This window comes from Erpetoichthys calabaricus, chromosome 15 (genome assembly GCF_900747795.2).
Source record: "Erpetoichthys calabaricus chromosome 15, fErpCal1.3, whole genome shotgun sequence".
NCBI classification, from domain to species: Eukaryota; Metazoa; Chordata; class Cladistia; order Polypteriformes; family Polypteridae; genus Erpetoichthys; species Erpetoichthys calabaricus.
The window spans coordinates 14,763,827-14,782,297 of NC_041408.2; the positions used below are offsets into that span (position 1 = coordinate 14,763,827).

At 36.7% G+C, this 18,471-nt stretch overlaps 1 protein-coding gene across 1 annotated transcript in view; it reads right to left on the reverse strand.

The window, feature by feature from the left end:
* Positions 1-18,471, reverse strand: part of LOC114666065 (tau-tubulin kinase 1-like) — a 162,603-nt gene that overhangs the window by 71,471 nt on the left and 72,661 nt on the right. The window contains exons 8-10 of the mRNA XM_051919541.1: positions 1,624-1,689; positions 679-771; positions 379-504 (exon numbers count right to left, since the gene is read on the reverse strand). Coding sequence (XP_051775501.1) covers positions 379-504; positions 679-771; positions 1,624-1,689 — 285 coding nt within the window. The remainder of the gene's footprint in view (positions 1-378; positions 505-678; positions 772-1,623; positions 1,690-18,471) is intronic.

The window sequence follows — 18,471 nt, forward strand, 5'->3', positions numbered from 1 at the left end:
AAAAATATCAAGCAGAGGTCAAGCCAACTGGAGTGGTTTTTGGAAAATCAGTTTTACTTTGGAAATAAATCCCATATGAAAGCACTAATGCCATGACTGTGACAAAGTTTGATTAAATGTTTTAATGTCAGCTATGATGATTTATTCACTGTTTACAAAGTCTGTTTCATTCTTAAATTTAATAAATCACATACAAAGACTTACAGTAAGATTAGAATTTAAAATAGAAAATAAAGTATGGCTTTTAAAGTATTAAACTGAAAGGAAAAATGCAAATAAAATAATTAAGCAGCTCACTCTGTATATCTTTATGAAAAACAATTCGTGCAACTATCCTGTACACTTGCAAATTATGTGGATTATTAAAGATATTTTTACCTGATAGTCTGGTTTAGTAAAATAATCAAGGCTTGATACATGATCTAAAAAGATATGAAATTCAGAAGGCATGTGTTTTAGCAGCATTCTATGATCATATCTCTCCTTGATTTGACCCACTTGCTCCTGTTTGAAAATATTAATAGAGAATTGAAAAAAGTGTCATTAACTTTTAAATGTTTTAATAAATGTAGGCATAAATTTGCCCATGCACCCAATAATCTTGACATAGTCGTTTATTATTTAAAAACATTGATCTTGTGGAAATATTAATAAGAAAGACAGCACAAATGGATTTACCTTGTCTTTAATTTTTCGCCATGGTAATTGTCCAACTGCAAATTCTACTAACATGTAAAATAAGGACCACAGGTCATCATGGCGGCCCATTTCCTGTAAAATAAACAGACAGACAGACAGATTTTCCTGAATGATATCCAGGGCTCTTGAACTGTGAGGCCGCAGTACCACTATGCTCAATAAAAACAGAAACAACCTTCTTTACTTAGTATAGTCTCACCTAATTAACAGAAAATTCTCAAACCTGCTTAATCAAATTCTGGGTTGCCCAAAGTGAATCCCTGCAGCATTTAGTTTAAGGTCTAAACAAGGTGCCAGATCATCACTGGGTTCACTCCCACAAACACCCACACTCACACCCAGTATGGAATCACCAGTTAACCCAACTTGCATGTTTCTGGGAATGTTGGAGAAAAACCAGAGTACTTGAAGAGAATGTGCACACTCTACTTATAATACAATACAATTTATTTTTGTATAGCCCAAAATCCACACAAGAAGTGCCGCAATGGGCTTTAACAGGCCCTACCTCTTGACAGCCCCTCAGCCTTGACTCTCTAAAAAGACAAGGAAAAACTCCCAAAAAACCCTTGTAGGGGAAAGAAAATGGATGAAATCTCGGGAAAGGCAGTTCAAAGAGAGACCCCTTTCCAAATAGGTTGGGCGTGTAGTGGGTGTCAAAAAAAGGAGGTAAATACAACACAATATACAGCACAGAACACAAGTAATCCTCAATACAATACAATAGTACAATAGAAATGTTACAAGTACAGAGCAGAATTCAACAGTAGAAGTTATCACATCATTCGACTTTGGATTTGGATAAAGCCAATGCATGCGATTCAAGCCTAGGATCCTTAAAGGCAGCAGCACTAACTACTGCGTCACTGTGCCACTCCCATATATTTAAACAAGCTCCAAATTAAAAAAAAAAATAAAACTTACTTTGTTTTTATGTGCATTTACTGAAGCATAGCGTACAGTTCCTCTGAATCCAGCAACATTTCTAGGCTGTAAAAATAGCAACAAATGTAAATTACCCAACAATACACATTGTGATACATGACTGCTCTTACAATATGAGTTTTTATTAAGGCAGTTATTTTGGACAGCTACAGCAAGAGGTTTCATTCCAACTAATTTCTTAATTAGAAAAATAATTTAACAGTTAAAGGTGTTTTACTTTTGAGAAGACATAATTCTTCTTGTTCATGCTTTTATTAATATTTTACTTTTTGACTTCTAAATTTCTATCTTGTTTTTTCTACACACATTAAGATTGTGACTATATGATTGACAATACAGATGCAATTGATATTAATCTGACTATTAAACTACTATGTAATGTGTTACTTCTGCATTATTGTTAAATGATTAAACAAAAAAATGAAGAACCTGAAATTAACTACCAAGTAAATTAAAATATAGTCTATTGATGTACAAACTAAACAAATTATTGAGCACTAACGTTTTGACGGCAATGAGATTCTTTCCAATTTTCAGACAAAAGTAAAAGACTTCAGAGCTCATTGAAATATTGCTGTGTGCTGCGTCATTTCACCTACTGATACACAACTACAACTAGCAATAACAACTGATATCACATTAACAAATGGTTGAAGTGAAAACCTGCGGGTGCTATGGCACCATAAAATAAGGTTCTGTACTCTCCTGGTGTCCTGTAAACTCACTGATGATGCTATGCCGAATCAATCATTATTGTATGCATGTGAAAAAAGAAAAACATGCAGCCAATGAATAAAAAAATTAATCACGACGTTTTATGGATGCAATATCAAAAATGCATGAAAAAATTTGAAAATGAAAGTGATGCAGTGAAATATGCACAGTAAGCTTGTTTCTTTTGTTTCACATTATCAATAAAATGCAATATCACTTGTACTCATCTTATATATAAATGTCTACGCGTGGAAGTGTATGTTTCTGTCTGTTTGGTCCGGAAGTGTGAGGTGGAGTCGGGATAAGGGCTCCGCCTCCAAGGAAACAGACAACTCACTTAGCCGCTAATAACATAAGGAGGCCAGCACATCAGCTAAACGAAACCTGAGAAGAAAGACAAACTCGCTTAGCTGCTAATGCACAAGCGATGTGAGCATGTCAGCAAAACGAATGCTCCTAGGAGAAAGACACCCAGAGTAGTTCCTTTCAATTACCTGACATCTTTACGTTTCAATTTTTTTTCTGATGATTTCAATAGTTTCTAGGACCCTGGGCTTCTTACAGCACAGGCGTACACAGCTAGTGTTATATAATATTGTGAAATCCATCCATCCATTTTCCAACCTGCTGAATCCGAACACAGGGTCACGGGGGTCTGCCGGAGCCAATCCCAGCCAACACAGGGCACAAGGCAGGAAACAATCCTGGGCAGGGTGCCAACCCACCGCAGGACACACACAAGCACACCCACACACCAAGCACACACTAGGGCCAATTCAGAATCGCCAATCCACCTAACCTGCATGTCTTTGGACTGTGGGAGGAAACCGGAATGCCCGGAGGAAACCCACGCAGACACGGGGAGAACATGCAAACTCCACGCAGGGAGGACCCGGGAAGCGAACCCAGGTCCCCAGATCACCCAACTGCGAGGCAGCAGCGCTACCCACTGCGCCATCGTGCCGCCCTATTGTGAAATTGTAACTGTAATTATAATCAGTGATTTATTTTGAAGTATTCTTTCCCATTATTGCTTTAAATTAATTAAACATTTTTGTTTTTACGAAAGAAATTAAATTTTAATGAAACTATATAAATATATCTTGCCTCCATATGATTTAGCACCTATTTGAGGCTGGAAGTTACAATGGATAAAATTCTGTGATATGAGTGACAACATATTAGTTATATACTACATAATAGGTTAAGATGCTCAGGAAAACTGAACAATGATAATGACTGGGGTGCTCCAAAAATTACAGATTAAAATATGTATTTAAATTACTAAAATGATTATACAATAAAAAGGTTAACAAATGAACAACCTTGAAAATTTAACTATATTCTATATATAGGGTTAAAAGCATATGCTAATAATTATTTAAATACCTTCAGAAAAACTTCTGTGTTGCCACAGCATGACATGGATGGTTCAAAATGTTCCAGATGAGACCCCTGCCTACCATATCTGATATAAAAACCTTGAAGAGACCACAAAACTTTATTCTTTGTAATCATACTGAGATGGAAACAAGCAGTAGTTGGTGTAAAACTTCATACATGCTTCAAAACAAAAGGCCAAAAGGAACTGTAAAACACAAAAAAGAAAAATAACTTAATATGAAAAAAACAGAATAAAGCACATAAAATAAAGTAATGAATAAAAGAAAAAAGCAAATCACCATCCACTCATTTATTCATCCATCCGTTTTTTTTATCCGCTTAATTGACAATTTTAAACAAGTTTAGTGGAGATGGTCAGTTTTGAGAACACAGTCACTAGTTCTCAACCTAAAACTGAAGGAAGTTTTTATATTCAAGTGCCTTGTTCCATGTGACATTTTGTGATTGTTTATTTCCCACGAAATTCAAATTACTCCACATCCAGTATAAATTGATTGTACACTCATAAATATTTAAAAGCAGTACTTAATATTGCTGTAAACAGATCCTAACAAAATAGATAAATCAAAAAATAGAACATAAAAAAATATCAGTTATTTTTGAAATTCTCTTTTATTACCAAATTACAGACACAGGTAGTAGCACCACTGTTTGGCTCATTATGCTTTGCTCCTGTCCTAAACCTAAACATAAGAATATCATTCCTTATTTCTTTTTGTGTTTTGGGTCACTGTGCACACTGGGTCTACCAGCACTTTGTATGCAGGAATATTCTTGATTTCTTTGTTCATTTTCAATTTAATTAACATAAAGAAAAAGAATGATATTCAGTGTTACCATAAAAATATGGAAAATGATTAAAAACACAGTTTGAATGTGACAAAAAGCAAGCAGGTCATGTTGGAGGGAACTGAAGTAGTACTGTGATAGACATGTTCTTTAAAATGGACACGTCTAACATAACGCTGCAGGATATAAGACACATTAAAAGATGGGGATCGTAATGGCAGCTTTTACTGTAATATGCTATTGTGTTACATTGCAGAACAGCAGCATTTATAGTTCATCAGATATTCAATATCATGAAATGACCAACTGAAGTGAAATGCATATTTAGTAAAGCAAATATCTATTACAGTAAGTCATTATAATACATTTTGTTTTCCTTTTACCTATCACCAGAAAACAATGCGCTCCTTCTTATAATAAACTATTTTTTTTATCTCTAAAGCCCATGTACTAGTCTTCTGCATCATTCTGAGAGACAACATTCCCCTGTCTGTAAGGACCTGCAGAAGAAGATGTCCAACTGACCTCACTGCTGTTTTTTGTTTTCCTTCTTAGGTGAGTTAGCTCTCTTTACCAGATTCTAATTTTAAAGCTACAATAAAAGGCTGATCTAAGCACAACATATATTCAGATTAATACAGTTAACTTTTATATAGCACTTTCCATTGGAGCTACGTAGAAAATGCTTAAACGTGTTAAAAATATAAAAGAAAAGAAAAACAGTATATAAAATGTATCCTTTACAGAGCTAGACTCACATGAACAGCAGCAGTGCGGAAATAAACCTAGGCTAATCTGGACCAAATACGATGCCAACTGAAAGTTACCCAGGTGGTCAAAGAGGAGAGGAGAACAAAAACTCCACACTAGCCACGTATCTGTCATTATTGATACTCCCATCCCAGCCATACTCACTTTGTTAAGCCGCAAGGGGGAAAAGAAAAACAAACAAACATAAAACCAGATGTTTTACAGTATGAACACACTAGTCCGCAATTTTTAATATGGGTATGTCGTGTTAAAGAAATGGGTCTTCATCTTACATGTAATCTATCATCATAAGGGGTACTCCTCACATCAGCAGAAGGACCTGCTCTGGAACTACAGGCTCAACATTCCATGCCTGTCTTATGTATTAGTCTTATTTTAAGAAGGGTAATATTAAATATATACTTTCTTTAACCAAATACATCTATTTACAGTGTTTTTTGTTAGAAATAATATTTTGAAATTGGTCTATAACTGACAGTCCAAAATAAGGCTTCAGAAGAGCAGTTATATGAATTTATGTCTTCTAATGATCATTGCAGGAGAATTTTCTGCAATGTATTCTGCAATTTTCTTACCACAAGCAAAAACAAAAATATTTGAACAGTATATACATAAAGCAGTAGTTGAACGCAGTAGTTAATCCAAAATAGCATGAAATGACATTTGTATATTCCATACATTGTGAAAATTCTTTTAGTTTCCTCTGTTTCAATAATAAAAAGTAGATATTGGATGCTTCAACTATGTCAGCACTGAAAGACGGATCTTTCCCAAACAACCTGCGCAAACCTGCATTATTGCCTGTTAATGCTCCTGCACGCAAATCCAAATTTTAACAGTTCTCTTTCATTGTTTTATATATACAGTAATATCTAAGTGCTACAATTACAGAAAGATTTAATGGTATATTCCTTAAATTTTAACATTGTTTAGGGAATCTCTCTAGGTTAAATATTCATCTTCTATCAGTTTAATATATTTTTCATACTGTGTTAAGTTTACTGGGTCCCCAATCTATATTATTTTTACATTGTAATTTAATTCAATTTACTTCACGTCAATAACATATTGACTTATCAAGTTATTTGCCTTAACACAAATCATGATAAAAACAACAGAAACAAAACACTGCATATAGTACATACAATATGTACTAAGCCAATAGAACAAAAATCTGGCAACACAGTGAAGTAGGGAAAAAGGCAGCTATAATTGCCAGTAATCACACAAACTTGAAAACTGTCTGCTTGAAATAAACATTAAAGTGTCACTGCACTTAATCTAAACTAAAAATATTATGTTCTTGCAGCCTCTAGATAGAAATCACTGCAAAGCCAGGCTACTCTGTAGGAGAGGGTATCATACCTCAAACACTAAGGTGCAGCTTGAAAATGAGTTGGGTGAGCAAAATGGTGGATCCAAGGGCCTTAGAATATCCAACCTGACCTTTGGTGGCAAAAGCTTGAAGCTGACCACCCCTCCCAAAGTGCACTACTGTCTTCTTTCTTTAATTTGTCAATTTTGATCTCCAATTTGTTGTAGCTGTACCTACCGACAAGAGTCACAGTCATATCTCTATCAGCAGTCTCATGAATAACAGTGATCAAACCTTCTTGTATTGTATAACAGCAAATAAATATCTGGGATTCTTTTTGATTATCTTATAAATAAATGTCTACGTGTGGAAGTATGTGTGTCTGTCTGTCCAGCCCAAATACAAGGGTACAGGATGAGGTTCAAAGAAATTGACACTCGCCAAAGTGAAACTGCCAACAAAAGAGAAACTCGCTTAGCTGCTAAAACACAAGCGGGGCGGGCACACTGGCAAAACAAAACCGCTGAGTAAAGAGAACCTCACTTAGCTGCTAATGCATAACCAATGCGATGATTAATTGAAGTGTTAGAATCCATGGTTTCTAGGAGCCCGAGCTTTTTACAGAACAGGCTTACACAGCTAGTTATTCTAATAAAAGGCAATTCTGTCTTTTTAAATTAACATCTAAACAAGAGTGGGCAGCTGTACCAACAATGATTAAGGGACAGTTATACAAAAATCTAAATCCAAAACAAATACTGTTAAAATTAGCAACAACATCTGAGCTGAAAGTGTCTTTTCTAAATTTAGTAATATTTGCTGCTATTGGACAGGTCAAATCTGTGAGTACATCACTAAAACATACAAATTAACAGTTTCAGTAAGAATGTACTAAATAATCTGACGCTGATTTCTCTGGGTGCACTGGATCCATGTGATTTTGATTATGTAAAGTCCACAGACACTTTGAACTTCTAAGAAGAAGAGTAGAAATAATATACAAAATTATAAGCATAATAATCACTGAGTACTACATGATTTTCATTACTTAATGATTAAATAATACTGCCCAGTTATCTTTCTTATTTTTTAACTACATTGTTACTCCTTCATCCAACCCAGCTGAGAAAAATCTTCTGGTGAGAACACTGAACATGCTTGCCTACTTGACATTAGAATGAAAAATTTAATGGTGTTATTATTCCAACAACACTGTTAAGATTTAATTATGACTACTGCTCTTTTAACTAGCTTGTATGCAGGGAATATTTCATTAATGGTGGTTATTTTTTTTATTTAATTTAATTTAATTTCACATGAACTGCCTAATTTATTTTCTGCACTAGGGCCCATCAGGTTCTAGTAACCAGGTTTTGTACCACTGGTATAAATTTATCCTCACATATATTGATGTCCATTCAAAATATGGATCTACAGACAGACAGACAGACAGATATGTAAGGCACGATAGATAGATAGATAGATAGATAGATAGATAGATAGATAGATAGATAGATAGATAGATAGATAGATAGATAGACAGGAATGCATACACCAACATACAGACACTCTATACTAGAATCTTTCATTTTTCATAATAAACAGTGTATTTCCACAAACAGCAAATTGGTCCTGATGCTTGCAAAAAATAAACATTTCTATATATAAATTTAATGTGTTAATTCTGAAATTCTATTTTTACTGTAAAGACGCTGCATCCGTGCATTTTACAGGGAAGGCTTCTAGTCTAAAAATGACTGCAGTGCAGACGAAGCCACTAAAGACTTAATCAATGAAAAGCAGCTGACTCTGTTAAAAACACAGTGCCTCACTACACCACATTCTGGAAGCAAATTAATTATTCATTTTCTGTAGCCGCACTCAGAAGTGCCTGTGAAAGGTACTGTTTTAAGACACTCACAAATGTCAGCTTTGAACAAGCTCTTTTATATACAAGCTAAAAAGAAACCCCTGTTGTATAATTTAATTCCAATAATACGTGAACTTTTGCCTTTTTATTCACAGTTAACAGAATGAGAAAACACTTGAAAAATTCAAACACTTTGATCCTTATCCACCCTTCCCAATTTCAGCTTTCCAAGTTAAATCGAACTTTAAATTCTTAAAAGCAGGTTAACAAAGGCACTAATTTTGTTTCTTTTAAAATAATGTTGTCTATTAATATACATCTTTGATTCATGAATCAGTCCAATAAATATATTAGTTCTGATGTTCATTTTAATAAATCAATAATTAAATTACTTTCATTAAAGTTGTATTAAATTTTCTGAACATTGATGCTTTGTGTATTAAACACCTTAGCTAGCTACTCAATTATTTACATAATTCAAGGAGTGCATTTCCATTACAAATATAACATATACTGTAAAAGCAATATAGAGATTTGAACATTGCTGGTTTCTGCCTAGTGGTTGTTTATGCCAGGACAGGCTCAGTCTCCATGCACATCTGACTGGTAAAAAGGGGGCTTTCAAAAATGGACATAAGCTAGAAAATAATTTGAGATCAACAAATGTCACTGTGCAATGCAGCTTATAAAAAAATGACAAACGATTACACTTCATTGCTTACATTACAAGAAGCTGAATATAAAATATACTTCATGTTAAGCAGTGTTTATACAGTGATAGAATGTGATTTGATTACAATGTCACAAGGGTCCACTCATTTTTTAAGCTGAATGAATAGTTCACCTAAACTTTTAAATTTCACCTCCATTTTCTAACTTTGAGAAATGCATCTGGGTGGAAGGAACCTATAGTTTTCTGGCTGTCTATTTTTAATATTTATGTATGAAGACTTTATGATGAAATTTCCAGAGATACCAGCAATGAAAAGACTGGTAAATCTCTATGCAGAAATTTAAAGAGATTGTTACTTTCATATGAATTGTTACATACTCTTTCGATTCTATGTTGTATCAATTCTCCGTGATCATAAATATACACCTGACCAAATTGTGGTTTCTTTGAAATTAAACTTGTCGTAGCTTTAATTGTTGCGGGACCACAGATTCTCATAGCGTATGGTCCATTATTGTGTAAATCTACGTTTTTGAGCATTGAATGATGCCAACGCGAAAAGTTTATTGTAGACTCGGATATTTTTCCTGTAGTGTTTGTGGATTTCACTTTCACCAAACAACAAATCTTTTAATTCTTGTGGATAGGCTTCTTCATTGGGAGGCAACACTACTTTTCCCTGATTGCAACACGAATTAGACGATTTACAAGTCTCCGACATAAGCTTTAAAGCCTTACAATATCTACATACTTCTGTCATATCACTTATGTCCATATATTCAATCTCTTTTTGCTGTTCCGTTATTTCACTGAGTAATAATTTCCATTTGTTTGTGCTAATGCGATCTTTACTTTCTTTTTTTTTTTGATACATGTTTTCATATTCTTTAACTTGCTCTGCATGTGTATCGCGCCAACGTTTTGAACGTCTTTATGGAGTCTTTTATTTCTGACCCCGTTTGGACCTACGAGGTTTTCAGTTCCACTTAGCCCTGGCTGATTATTACTTTCCTTATTTTCAGAATTTTCACATAGATTATTATTGTTCTTTTTTGCATTCTTTTTTGACTTCTTTACTCTTCGATGCTTTTGGGTCTCTTTTCGACATGCTGCTCTTTCTTCTTCACTTAGTCATTGATGTGCCATCTAGAACGTATACATTTTTTAGTGGCTGAGAGCACATGAAGTGTGTCTGCCAAAAGCATTCCAACAACTGAGAGATTAGATGTCCGTGATCTTGTTTTAACTTGGTCCGAGAAGGTCACATCTTGACCCAAGATTTTTTTTATATAATAGAGAGATGTATTATATATAGACTTGAGTCTGTGGGGTGTAATAAAAGCTCTTTGTTTTAAGTTCATAAGCCAGCTCATAAAGGTATAGTTCCAGTCTTTGAAACTGTCAACTGCAAAGTTTTCTCTTGTAATAGATGAGTGACATGACAAGCCAATCTCCTTTACAGTTCCTGTTTCATGCAAACACCATGTATCTGATGTTGTGCTGTCAATGATACTTTCCTACAGAATAGTCAATGGTTCTGCACCTATGCATATGAAGATACTGAGGTTCTATACTCCTTCTCACCCATTCAGTTCCGCTAGTGAATGGCATCTGGTGATGCCATCTCTGTGTGGCATCAAATCTCAATCCAGAATCTTTTAATGTGTAACGAGTTGCCCACCTTCATCTGAACTGCATGGCTACATAGACGTGTTTAAGAAGTGCTTAAAGACTATCTGTAAATATATATCTAATTGATAATGGATTTGATAAGTTCCTCTAACTGAAGAAAGAGTAACTAATTTTAATTTTCGATTGTTTAAAAATTCTTCACTTGTGCTAGTCAATTTAGGAACCTTATCCTATAACACTTGTGCCAAAACAGTCCCCCAGACTAAAATTAATTTGATTATGTTGACTTCTTTTTGTAAGTCGCTTTGTATGAAACTGACTTCTAAATGAATAAATGTAGATGTTAAATGTATTGATACCACACAATCTCTTAAAGAGAATGACATACTTCATGAGTACAACCATGATGCAAGTTTACCACATCACAAGTACTTTTAAGTGTCAAGCGTGGAAGAATAATTTTTGGGTAACATAGCATTCATCTTTAAGAAATAGCATAAAGGGTTAATAAATGTTGGAAACGAGATAAGGGTCAAGTGAACAACAAAATGTACACTGAAATATAAGAATTGGTTTAGGAAAAATACTGAGATGGTCAAGTAAATAAAGAATGTACCAGAAGAAAGGTTGATGTAACATACAAAATGTCCTGTAGGATGACTAAGAGGTGACTAAGAAATCAGCAGATGTCCTATAAATGAGAATGGACAGTTGTTATATGCACAGAAATTTCAATGGTGGTGGCTCAACTCAAAGGTGTAAGAAGAACCGGAATATAATATAATAGACTTCTACAGTGGAACCTCGGTTTGCGAGTAACTTGGTTTACGAGTGTTTTGCAAGACGAGCTAAAATTTTTAATAAATTTTGACTTGATAAACGAGCGAGGTCTTGCAATACGAGTAGTATGTATACTCTTTGTCTGTTGAGCGTCATGTGATCACAACTGAGCTGATGGTTCTTCTCTCTCTCTCTCGCTGTGGGATTGTGTGCAATCGTCTCCTATTCTCCGTCTGAGTCGATGTGCCTCACTCATATAGTCAGCATTCGTATGAGCGTATACTGTTTACTACAGCATTGTGACTGTGTGTGTGTGTGCTGTGATGTGCGAGTCCCCGTCTTGCACCCCAAAACACGAAGCTGAGTCTCAGTACTTTAGCAACACCAGCTTTATTCAGCTTGAAACAGCAACAGCGCGGTTATTTATTGTGGCGGGATCTGCCACTCTCCTAATCAGAGACACAGCAGTCAGGCAGGGTCGTGGCCAAGTAGTACTGTGCCCTGCGCATTTATAATGTTCCTTGTATCACCCATCGACAGCTGGCGCTTATAGCATGTCCGTGATCTTTTCGGATTCGCTTTTACGGCGAACTGCTACAGCGCTGGGAGCCTGCGATTGCTTTGGGACGCTCTTCCGCGTGTCGTCCTGTTGGGTGGAATCCCACAACAGTTTAGAAACTCACTCACACCAGCCATGATTCTTTTCAAAGGTAAAGTGCAGGTTAATTTGTTTTATGTATTCTTACTTTATATTTTGTATTAAATATTTTTATATGAATAGTTTTGGGTTGTGGAACGAATCATCTGAGTTTCCATTATTTCTTATGGAGAAATTCACTTTGATATACGAGTGCTTTGGACTGCGAGCACGTTTCCAGAACAAAGTACGCTCGCAAAACCGAGGTTCCACTGTATTTTATATAAATCATTTGGGTGTAAACCAACAAACCAACCAGAATAAAATGTATGCACTGATTGACACTGCATGTAAATTCAACAGTTTATAAAATTAAACTCTATTCTTTGTTTCTCTGACCAGGCTGTAACAGACTGCTTTTGATGAATGCTCCCTCTAAGGCATTTTGCTGAGGAGTAATTAAAACATGCAATGAGCAGCTTTTCTACTGCCTGATTACTGAATTGTCCTGTTGGAGAATGTTTCTTTCTTTAATAAGATGTTAAACTTCGACCACATAAGTAGTGCAAGAAAACTCTCTGCAAGGCACATTCTAGTAACTATCATGAATTTATAGATTAAAGTATTAACAATCATGTTTAATTTAGAACAAATAAAACTCAATAAGTACCAATAAGTTAATATATACTTTAACTAGCAGTGTTTTTCTAAGGCGAAGGGCCTTGGTTATAGTGTCAACAGTTCATCACTTGTATCAAAAATACAATGTAACTAATTTGAGTACTTCTCTGTATACAATATTTGTTATTTATTTATTTTTACCAGGGGCTAATATTAGTTCACTGGAGCTCTTTACTCTGGAATATTGCTAAATACAATTGGACATGAGTAAACCATTCCTGCCGCAGATCAATTCCTGTTTTTCCTAGTAACTGAAATTGGCTTTTGTTGATGGTCACTGTGAACACAATTTTACAGGAAACGGTAATCTTTTGAATTGAAACAGGTAATTTGTAGGAATAACGGGAATTCTGTGTATAAATATTAATTCATCCTGTAGCACATTCTGTAAAAATCAGATTTGAATGTAACACTTTGCAATGGTACAACATTACAAATCAAAGTTTTAGATTAAGGGTTTAGAAAAGCAGTAAACACTGAACAGTGGTTTCCTTTAACTTATGAGGGGGAGTCAAGGTAAAGTTAGAAAATGAGATTTATTAGAAAATGGAACGAACCTTAACAAAACTGATCATATCATTTATCAATGTCGTCTCCACCCTTCCCAATGCATTTGCACCAACTGCCTAGAAGTGCCGGGATTCCAGCAGAATAAAAAGTTTTGTCTTGTCCTCGCAACCACTCATGCACCGCTTTCTTGGAGAAGCCATGCACTGTCAGCCAAAATGAAAATGTTGGTACCCTCACGCTTGGACCACGAGGAAAATGCAGCTTTGCAACAGCAATGATAACCATGCCTTGAATTCTGTACCAAAATTTGAATGCCCTTATAACGCACGAGGTAATAGAAATATTTGTACATTTCGCCCAGATTTTAAGGAAGGCAATTTAAAGCAAGCTCCTTTCAGGCAAATCAACACACCTGGTACAGACTGTATGGTAATAGCCAGCATGTTACCCTGAGGATAAGAGGGACTGGATAGATAACTGACAGAGAAGTGTCACACAGGTACGCTTCGCCCGGCATTCAATGAGCTCCGGGAACATTCTTATTACTCTTTACAAACCTGGAAAGGTTCAAAAAGGCAGGTAGAGACTTACAGACACTGGATAAATACAGCATCATAGAAGATACGGGGGATCACAGATACAGTGAATGAGACAGCAGTACAAGAGTATAGAAGACAATTGAAAAGTGAACGCAACTTCAGTAGCAGTGCAGAAATACTCACGGCTAGTTTCTGTAACTGCTACTTTATAATGCATTTTCCCAGACATAATGGCGATTCCTTTGAATGTATGGCTGTGGATCATTCATCATTGGGCTTTACTCTCATTTGGTATGTGTCTCGGTCTTTCCATCTTGGTGTTCATTACTATATTATTCTTGATGTTGTTGAGAAGTGGCAACAATTAGATGCAACTTATTGCAATATCTGACCTTATTGTGTTTTCCTTCTTCTCCTAATTCTTTGAATATTATTATTTGTCATCTTTGTGGTGAAGCCTTAGTGTTAATTACTATCAGAAAACTATAAAATGTCATCATACGTGCCAAGTTGCAGAACAGGATGTCATTTATTCTCAAACATGGCCTCCTAATCTTTGCTGAGAATGCGAATATTACAATTCAGAAATACTTCTCATTTCCCACTCATCCTAGACAGGCTTTTAATGTAATTCCTAGGAGTAATTAGGAGACATTTGATAAATACCGACACTGATCTATTCTCCCCTACCATGGGAGAGATTATTGATATTAATCCATTAATAATTTAAATTTTACAACACATTTTAAGGCATTCTTGTGTGTCTATGGCATGCATAACTATTGTACGGAGAATACAATTTGAAAACACTACAATCAAATCATTCTTGGTGGGATTTTTCATTTTACTAAACATGTTTTTTCTTCAGGGCTGCCCTTTGTCACCGATTCTGTTCATAACTTTTATGGACAGAATTTCTAGGCACAGCCTGGGCGTTGAGGGGGTCCGGTTTGGTGGATTCAGGATTGGGTCACTGCTTTTTGCAGATGATGTTGTCCTGTTTGCTTCATCAGGCCGTGATCTTCAGCTCTCTCTGGATCGGTTCACAGCTGAGTGTGAAGCGGCTGGGATGGGAATCAGCATCTCCAAATCCGAGACCATGGTCCTCAGCCGGAAAAGGGTGGAGTGCCCTCTCAGGGTTTTAGGGCGAGATCCTGCCCCAAGTGGAGGAGTTCAAGTATCTCGGGGTCTTGTTCACGAGTGAGGGAAGAATGGAGCGGGAGATCGACAGGTGGATTGGTGCGCCGTCCACAGTGATGAGGGTTCTGCATCGGTCTGTCGTGGTGAAAAAGGAGCTGACCCGTAAGGCAAAGCTCTCAATTTACCAGTCGATCTACACTCCTACCCTCACCTATGGTCATGAGCTATGGGTAGTGACTGAAAGAACGAGATCGTGAATACAAGTGGCTGAAATGAGTTTCCTCCGCAGGGTGTCTGGACTTTCCCTTAAAGATTGGGTGAGAAGCTGAGTCATCCGGGAGGGGCTCAGAGTAGAGCTGCTGCTCCTCCGCATCGAGAGGAGTCAGATGAGGTGGTTCGGGCATCTGATCAGGATGCCTCCTGGATATCTCCCTGGTGAGGTGTTCTGGGCACGTCTAACTGGGAGGAGGGCTCGGGGAAGACCCAGGACACACTGGATGGACTATGTCTCCCGGCCGTTCTGGGAACACCTCGGGATTCTCCCGGAAGAGCTAGAAGAAGTGGCCGGGGACAGGGATGTCCGGGCATCTCTGCTCAAGCTGCTGCCCTCGGACCTCGGATAAGCGGAAGAGGATGGATGGATGAATGGATGTCTTTTCTTTGCTAGAAATGACACTAAAAGTTCCCCAAAAATTTTCAATAAAATTAAATTACTACAAGTTTCATTTAAAGCATTATTAAGTATTTCCTTTATGCCAAAATCGTGTTTAAAATAAAGAAAGGTTTCACCATTTAGAACTGCAATTTTTCTTTTTAGAAAAATATTTCCAATGAAAGCAGTCAGGGAAAACACACCTTATTTCTGTGCAGTGGAAGAAATCGTTAAATCACCCAAGAAAAGGCCTGACATGTCTATTTGGCAATACCTCATTTATCTTCAGGCTTCTGCACTTAATCGATGTTCATACTATACTTTATTTTTTCTCTGTGTTGGTTTTATTATTTACTGATGTGGGCCATGGGGCATAGATGTGCAGCTAATAACAGTTGTCAGAGTGTGGATAAAGTTACAGGTCTCGATGGGCCAGATATTTTCATTTCATATTTTTCCTTTAGCAGATGTTATTCAGAAATACAACATTGCAAACAACAAGCTAATACTGGGAAATGATTTAAAGGACCTGAACTGTCTGTATAGTTGGGAAATTTAGGTGTGATCTTTGACATAGATTTAAACTTGAGATATTCCATACATACATCCATTCTCCAACCCGCTATATCCTAACACAGGATCACGGGGGTCTGCTGGAGCCAATCCCAGCCAACACAGGGCACAAGGCAGGAACAAACCCTGGGCAGGGTGCCAGCCCACCGCAGAACTTGGGATATTACATATCCAAATTATGTAAGACTTGTATTTTCCAGGTTCAAAATACTGCAGTAATAACTTGGCTTCTTTATATTTAGAACACAGAAAAGCTACAGGAATTCATTAATTTCTTTAAACTCATAATGCTTTACTGTTAGGCTGCTCAAACAGAGCAGCTGCTACACTATAGTTAATACAAAGAACAGCACTCAGAATCGAAACAGCAACTAGAACATTATGAATATATAACCTCATTTTTCATTGCTATGTAAGTTTCAGGTAAGTTGGGAGATCATTGCCTTGAGAAAGAATTCAGCCCTTCAACAGTTTTTCTCAAATTTTGTTGTTTCAGTTTTTCAAATACATTAAATTAGAAGTTTTTCCCCTGAGTGATAGATAGATAGATAGATAGATAGATAGATAGATAGATAGATAGATAGATAGATAGATAGATAGATAACTTTATTAATCCGATATACCATACAATAAATACTGTATCTTTGTGTACCACACCAAATCATTTAAAGTATGCTAAAAACTTTCTGTAATTTACAAAAAATGAAAAACACAAAACTTCCAGTTAATATCACTCATTCTCTTTATAACTGCAAGTCTCAAATGGTTCACAAAGAATAAAGTAAGTCTACAAATAACAGAATTTTTGAGGAACTCTACCTGTGTAAGATGTAAATGGATCATTTGAGGGGAAGGAAGAAACTGTGACTTTAAAAATCCAGAGGTATGGTTCATGTTTGCAAAATAAAACCTTCTGAAGGTTTCCTGCAAGCTTGTGGGGTCTGATGAGACAAGAATGGAGTTTATTTATCTGTAAGTAACGTTGTAACTCACCCAACTAAAAGCGAATGCTGCATCAAGGGAGAGCCACTCCAGCATTACATGCTCATTAGCCACATTAAACTTCACAACCAATAAAGCCAGTATGACTAGAGACTGTGACTGCAGCCTCTCTCTGGCGTTCACACCCAGAGCAACCAGAGCAACAGTACTGTAGGTATACTCACTCTCACTGGTCTCACCACTCCCGGAACCATTAATTTCCAAAGAGGACTTGTGCTAGGAAGGCATTTCAATGCTCAGTAACTAACAATACCAGTTTTGATCATCACAGGGAGCATTATTACAGGGAAGGACTGCTAGCCCAACTACAACATTAAAGAAGACCCCATAATATAGCTGATATGAGGCACATTGTATCAGTAGCAAGTAGAGACCTGAACAGATATACTACTGGGTGATTCAGACATTAAAACTAATAATCTAAAGTATCAAGCCTGTACGGCTCTTAAAAGAGATGAGGGCTATTTCCACATATGGTCAGATTTAATCTGTAAAAACAATACTGCCAGTTAACTTTACACAACTTCCTGTATTACTGTCCATATTCCAAAATGCACATTGTTACCACAAGATGCTATCCTTCTTAAAATCCATCCATCCATCCATCCATTATCCAACCCACTATATCCTAACTACAGGGTCAAACCCAGCCAACGACAGGGCGCAAGGCAGGAAAGAAACCCCTGGCAGGGCGCCAGCCCACCACAGGATGCGCACACACACACCCACACACCAAGCACACACTAGGGACAATTTAGGATCGCCAATGCACCTAATCTGCATGTCTTTGGACTGTGGGAGGAAACCGGAGCACCCGGAGGAAACCCACGCAGACATGGGGAGAACATGCAAACTCCATGCAGGGAGGACCCGGGAAGCGAACTCGGGTGTCTTTACTGCGAGGCAGCAGTGCTACCCACTGTGCCGCCCACCCTTCTTAAAATTACACTGCTAAACAAAACAACATTACGAGCAGATATTATAGAAGTCTTATTCATTTTGAGCTTTCATATTTTAGTATATCAAACTGTTGATAGAGCTTATGTAAGTGTTCATATTGATTAGGATTTCCTAATATTATGACCAGTTCAGTTACAGGCGTCGGCCCATGTAGAATGCTGTATAATGAACAATAAGGAACTAGA